Source organism: Anomaloglossus baeobatrachus, chromosome 7 (genome assembly GCF_048569485.1).
Source record: "Anomaloglossus baeobatrachus isolate aAnoBae1 chromosome 7, aAnoBae1.hap1, whole genome shotgun sequence".
In the NCBI taxonomy this organism is placed as follows: domain Eukaryota; kingdom Metazoa; phylum Chordata; class Amphibia; order Anura; family Aromobatidae; genus Anomaloglossus; species Anomaloglossus baeobatrachus.
In genome coordinates, this window is record NC_134359.1 from 88696497 (window position 1) to 88703596 (window position 7100).

Here is a 7100-nt window from a genome sequence, read left to right on the forward strand (position 1 = left end):
ATATGGTGACCGGCGTCCAGCCAGATATCAGGGATCAATTCCGGGCTGGAACCGTTTTTTTTGCTGTTTTTTTTAAAAGTCCAGCTAAACGCGCTGATCTCATAAATCTGAGAGTCCGCCCATCACTATTTAAAAACTCTTCTAACAAAAAGGGGAGAACACCAAAGCGCCAAGTCTCTAAGTATTACTTGTCTCAACAGGGTAATGTCTCTTCTTATCCGGAACCTGCAGCACGTGATCCCTCTCCGCAGAGCCCATTTACGCAAGAATCTAGAAATTGCCAGAAAGTGTCTCCGCGTGGAGAGGTTTGATGTCGGGGTAATATGTATAAATGATACAAAGATACGACACCTGAACAGACTTTACAGACAGCAAGACAAAGCTACGGACGTGCTGTCATTTCCATTCCATGAGGTACAGAAACAGCAGAGCAGGTTATCTGTAAGGGAACCTGTCACCATCTCAACAGTGGGCTGTTTTTGCTCCTATTTTATGGTGGCTTCTCCCCTGAGTATTCATTTAAGAAAACAAAATCCGCCATACGGTTCCAGAGATATGGACCTTTTTATTTAGTGCTTTTTATTCTCTTTACCAAGGGGGCATGGCTCAGTTTTATAATGCAGAAGTCTAAAGATAAGCCCCAACAAAACCTTTCAGCCTCACCCCCTTGGTAAATATGTCAAAAATTAGCACTAAATAAACAGATCTAGGCCTCTAGAACCATATGGTGGATTTAAAAAAAAAAACAACAAAACATCTTAATACTCAATGGGAGCAATGGGAATAAAATAAACACTTTTGACCTGGTGAAAGGCTGACTTTAAAGCACCACTCCAGAGGTTTTTTTCGGTATTTCACCGCTGGAGTGCAGCTTTAAGGCTGGAGTGACTCGCGCGAGAATTGAGGTCGCATCACCCGTCATGGCCTGCCGCTCTCCGTACAGGAGTGTGCAGCTACATGTATTTTTATACTGCTGCACACTCCTGCCCAAAGAGCAGCAGGCCGTGACGGGTGATGCGACTCAATTTTTGCGCGAGTCCCTTGCAATTGTGACACCGGCCTACATCTAAGTCTTATACTTACCCTCCGACGTCTTAACCTTTTTTTGTTTTCGCTGTACCATCTTGTGATGACAAATTCTGACTGGGAAGAAGTTACTTCACAAGCTCCAAAGGCAAGTCATTGTGAGCCAGAAAGAGGCTCTCATAGACTTGTATTGAGTTGTGACCACTGGCGCGCTCCATGAAACACTGCCCAAGACTGACCGGAACGGTGGCGATAGAAGGTGAAGATGGCAGAGAATGAAGCCCGCTTTACACGCTACAAGATATCTTACGATGTGTCGGCGGGGTCACGTCGTAGGTGACGCACATCCGGCATCGTAAGGTATGTTGTAGCGTGTGACAGCGATGTGCAATTGCGATTGAACGAAAAACCATTCATCGCATGCACGTCGTTCATTCCTGACGAATTGAACGTCAGATTGTTCATTGTACCCGGGGTAGCGCACATCGCAGTGTGTGACACCCCGGGAACGATGAACAGATCTTACCTACGTCCTGCGGCTCCCGGCCCACAATGCGGAAGGAAGGAGGTGGGTGGGAGGTTTACGTCCCGCTCAGCTCCGCCCCTCCGCTTCTATTGGCCGGCTGCCGCGTGACGTCGATGTGACACCAAACGTCCCTCCCACTCCAGGAAGTGGACGTTCGCCGCCCACATCGAGGTCGTATGGAAGGTAAGTACGTGTGACGGGGGTTAATCGTTTGTGCGGAACGTTCAACAAATTGAACGTGCTGCACATACGATGGGAGCGTTGCAAATCGCATACGATATCGTATGCGAAATTGCAACGTGTAAAGCAGGCTTGAGTATAAGACCGGGGGCAGAGGATTTAGATTTAAAGCATTCCAACGCTGAAAAAAAAAACTAAAAAATGCTGGAGTGGTGCTTTAAGTAATTGCAATGATATACAATATGTGTTCGCTACATCTGACTGTGTGTGCTCCTTGTATACTTCCAGAATTTGTGCCCCGGATTGTTACCTAATCCACCATTCCCAGATGAATACAATTTAGGAGACATTTACCTTGGAGTAGAGTTTATATATCACCAGTGTCAAGAAAAGGAGGATTTTAACAATGTCTTGACTGTAAGTTATGGAGAATGCAAATCTTATGGTGTTATCGAGCTGTCAGTAACAATTCTCTGTAGCTCATAGGTTGGTTGTTGTGAGGTATGACATAGAAATAGGATCTGAGATGAGTTGGATAAGAACTTGGAGATGAGCAGATCACTGTAGGCAGTAGTCAGAGGATTTACTGCCTGGACCATTATACTTCTACTTGGGTTAAAAAAGGGGTTAAGAATGGTTTCCCCTATTCCGATTCCCCTATCCCCTTTCCGGAATTTCGCGATTACATTACAGTGAATAGAGTGAAATACCGGGGGTATACCTTAGGTACCTGCGGAAAAGAAGTGACATGCACATTTTCTCAAGAAATTTTCTCAAGAAAATCTTCACAAAGAATTTTCCTGAGAAAAAAACGCAGCGTGCGCACAGCTATTTTTTTTCCCCATAGGTTTTGCTGGGAAATGTCTGCAGAAAGATTTCAAACATTTCTCAAGAAATTTCTGCAGCAAATCCACGGGTAAAAATGCCTAGTGCGCACAGGGCCTAAGAGCAGTACTGAAGATTGAAGGGAAAAGCTCTGACAAATCTGCTGGTGAAACATTTAGGCCGGCTTCACACTTGTAAGGGACTCGCACGAGTCTCGCATCGGCATCACCTGGCACGGCCACACACTCTCCTGACTGGAGCGGGTCGGCTACATGTATTTCTATGCAGCTGAGACGCTCCTGTCCAGAGAGTGTGCGGCCGTGCCAGGTGATGCCGATGCGAGACTTGCCGAGTCACTCACAAGTGTGACTCCAGCCTTAAGGGAATCTGTCACCAGGTTTTGTGACCTAATCTGAGAGCAGCATAATGTAGAGACAAAGACCCTGATTCCAGTGATGTGTCACTTACTGGGCTGCTTAGTGTAGTTTTGATAAATCACTGATTAATCATCAGTAGATTATCATTACAGGACTACTTGGCGTGCTGCAGGTAGTCCAGCATATTCATGAGCACTGACTAACTGCTAGATCTGCAGCAGAGAAAACAGTGATTTTATTAAAATGACAGTAAACAGCTCAGTAAGTGACACATCACTTTAATCGGGGTCTCTGCCCCTACATTATACTGCTCTCAGATTAGATGGCAAAAACCTGGTGACAGATTCCCTTTAATTCCACTGTGCAGTGTCTGCGCCTCCACCAGTAAGTATAGTCAGCGAATCTGTCACATATAAAGATTACATTTGAGTGCGTTGTTCCTTCTAGTGAATATTTATATTTCTACTTCCAGAAGATTCACATATAAAAAATTATGTTTCTCCCAGGTGACAGCAGTACACGGCTTATGTCACCTGCTTGGTTATACACATCATAGTCCAGAAGACTGGAAAAAGGTTAGTTGTTTCTTTTCTTATTAAAGAGAACCTATCACCAGGTTTTTCCCCTAAAAGCTGTGGCCACCACCAGTGAGCGCTTATATACAGCATTCTAGAATATTGTATCTAAGAGCCCAGACCACTCTGTATAATATAAAAAAAATCTTCATTATACTCACCTGAGGGGCGGTCTGGTCCGATGGGAATCTCTGGCCTCGGTCCGGCGCCTCCTCTCTTCTTTCCATCACCAATGTCATTCCCAGCTCCTTGTGGCTGACTCGTCCTACATCATCCACACAGAGGCCTCCGCTGCCCTCCTGCACTTCTCTCTGCCCTGCTGAGGACAGCAAAGTATTGTAGTGCGCATGCGCCGGTGGTCTTTGACCATTCCCTGCACATTACAGTAGTTTGCTCTGCCCTCAGCAGTACAGAGAGAAGCGCATGTGCAGGAGTGCAATGCAGGCCTCTCTATGTGGATGATGTAGTAGGTAGGACACGTCATCCATATGGAGTAGGGAAAGAGGAAGGCGATGGAAGAGAGGAGGTGACGGACCAGGACCATCGACGCCTATTGAGCCCAGCCACCCCACAGGTGAGTATTATAAAGGTGTTTTTATGTTCTACACAGCAGCCTGGGCTCTTATATACAGAATTACAGAATACTGTATATAAGAGCTTACTGGTGGTGACCGCAGCTTATAGGGGAAAAACCTGGTGACTGGTTCCTTTTAACACTAGAACTACTGGACTCATCACACCTATATAGAAATACATGGTGCAAAGTAGTCAAAATGACTACCTCAGTAGTTCTAGTGTTAAGATTTTGCTGATATTGCAAGCTTTTAGCTTGACATGAGTACGGTATATAATAATGGTTTATATTTGCATTATTAATTATTATAGGGAACCTGTTAATAGATTAATGCTGCCTCAGTAACGGGCAGCATGAATCAGATGTTGGCTGCACAATTAAAGTCAGGTAAGTTTTACTTTGAAACAGTTCAGTATTTCAGAGAAAATATGAATTGAAAGGGAGACTATAGGGAGAACCTGACTCCCTTAGTGAGCTCCTCGGACAGCTTTTCTGCGGATATCTCCACTCTATTGACAGGTATGTCCCATGTATGCCAGACAAGAACCGCGTAAGATAAGTCAAATCTCTCCCAATAGTCACCAGCCAGATTTCCAAACTATGTTTTTTCTGAAACGCCGGAATGTTTAGACCTGGCTGCAATCGCTCATCCAGCGTCTGCGTCATGCTGCCTGTGGTTCAATTAACATTAATCTAGTAACCGGTTTCATCGCAAAGGAAACCAATGCTTTGTGCCCTGTTACAAATTTCCAGTGCCTCCAGATAAAATGGGTTGTTTCAGGTTCAGTCTTCAGGAGCGCGCCTCTCCCTGCCTCCCGGCTTCCTACAAACTGGAGGCAGAGCACTAATGCTTGATTCACAGTGCAGACTAGCGGCATAGTCGTGCCCTAACTGTCTGCTCTCAGAAACTGCAAGCAGAGGCAGCTTTGCCTTCACAGCAGTCGAGGACCTTAGTTACACTGAAGCTGGTCGGATTGGGAGACAGCAGTGCAGTGTCGCTAGCAGGGCGTGCAAACTATTGAGAGAGGTTGTAAGCACTGCCACATTTAAACATCCTTTAAACTACGAAACAAGCTGTAAATTATAAGGGTAAAAACTCTCTTCACTTCCATATAAAAGTAATTTGCAATATTGCTTGTTTTACAATTTTACTCATTAATAAAGAGAATATCCCTTTTAAACAAGTTTTCTCATGTTCATTAAAGGTTAAAAATGCTTGTAAAAAACAGGCAACTTTGCAATGTACTTGTCATTAAAAATCCTGTCCTCAAAAATGGATATATTTTTAGTTGTAAAGTTGATTGCTTGTTGCCTTGGTTACCGACCACTTTAGTGGCTTTTTCCTAGGCAAGAAGCAGGCGATTAAAGGCTTTTTACTATATAGCTTGTAAATGCCACTCTGAAGTTGTCTGGGTCCGGCCAGCTTCAGTGTCCTTGCACTTCTTCCATGCTGCAGAGGCAGAACTGCCCCTACTAGCCAGAAGGGAAAGAAGACGGTTTTAGACCAGTAGTGCAACCATACTGGAGGTGTTAACTGTCATTGTACATTCCATCTGGCAAGCAGAAATCCTGGAGTCAGAGGCGCGGTGCGCATCAGAAGACAGAGGATGTGCATACACATTTAAAGGGGTTGTCCACTACTAGGACAACCCCTTCTGTTTTCACGTTTCTCCCAGGTAAATAATAAAGAGTATACTTGTATCCCTTACTGGCGCCCTTCTAACAGTGCCGTGGTTCGCGTTCCCGTTGCTCATGTGGGGTTTTGACATCATGAGAGCCCCGCATCCAATCTGTGCCAGCTTCCTTCTCCCCACCTTTGGACCAAATGAATAATCAACAGGAAGTGAGCTCACTTCCTGTTGATTAACTCATTTGGTCCTAAGGCGTTGAGAAGGAAGCCAGTGCTGATTGGATGCAGGGCTCGCATGAAGTCACAACTCCATGTGATCTCCAGCACCTCAAGCCCGTACATAGCTAGAAGGGCGCCGGTATGGGGGGTAATTATAGTATTTATTATTTTACCTTCGAGAAATATGTGGAATCAAAGAGGTTGTCCTAGTAGTGGATAACCCCTTTAAGTACAGACACAAATGGGATGTCTATAAGAAATGCCCCTCCTTATTTCCTACGAATGGGTGACCAAGCCATATTATATGTATTCCAGGAGACTGTGGTCCACAGAGAACCCCATTTACATGTTGATTATGTTTCTGCTCTGGATTTGAGGGCATATAATCAGCAAGCTGTTATGTTGTGTATTTCTCATTTCATCCCTGGCAATCAGGCAAAATTTGTGCTGCTGCTCCCCAATACTGCTTTTATTTTTCATCTGTTGTAGAAAGGTCTTCTGGCCTCTGAGGACAGCTCTAGTCTCTATGCTCCATAGAGTATACGTTTTTTTTTTATAAAGGAACACTAATATAAAAGTTAACCCAAGATTTTATATATTTAGTATTAATGAATATAAATAAATTCTAGTTATTTTCATATCGTTTGTTCACTCTCACAGATGTTTGAGAAGGAAAGTGAAGTTCTAATGGAGATAAACCGAGCGACTGGATCTGCACTTAGCCCACTGACATCAGAGCATTACGACCAAGAATAATATCACTTCCATGTCATTAGCTGCACGGAGAACAGAGAAAGCGGCGTCTGAGAAACTGGAATTATATACATACGTCATGCATCGGTATAGGACATGATGGTTAGCGATAATTATAGGATTCTGCACTTTATACTATCACAGATGATTCCCTAATCCATCATTACCAGCTGATTGCAATTTTGGAATCACTATCCTGGGGATAAGTTCCATTATTAGGAGAGCCAAGAAACAAGGGAGGATTCTGATATTGCCGTGACTGTACATTATCCAGTTTGCAAATCTAATGGTGAATTTTTTTTTACATTGGATGACGATTTTGCTTAACCCAATTATACGTTGTCGTGAAGAATGACATCGGCAAAAATGAGTTACATGATCTCAGTAGATTTAGACAAAAAGTTCTAAAAGTCTG

At 44.0% G+C, this 7100-nt stretch overlaps 1 protein-coding gene across 2 annotated transcripts; it reads left to right on the plus strand.

The window, feature by feature from the left end:
- The first annotated feature begins 204 nt into the window (after positions 1 to 204).
- LOC142245110 (endoribonuclease YbeY-like) lies at positions 205 to 6807 on the plus strand. 2 transcript variants are annotated; one of them, XM_075317442.1, is made up of 4 exons: positions 205 to 414; positions 2021 to 2149; positions 3441 to 3509; positions 6593 to 6807. In XM_075317442.1, the coding sequence occupies exons 1-4, from the start codon at positions 205 to 207 to the stop codon at positions 6686 to 6688; spliced, it is 504 nt and encodes a 167-aa protein (XP_075173557.1). In that variant the 3' UTR covers positions 6689 to 6807. The 2 variants fall into 2 exon arrangements, with proteins under 2 accessions (XP_075173557.1, XP_075173558.1); XM_075317443.1 differs by lacking the exon at positions 6593 to 6807 and adding an exon at positions 4395 to 4454.
- Positions 6808 to 7100: the final 293 nt, after the last annotated feature.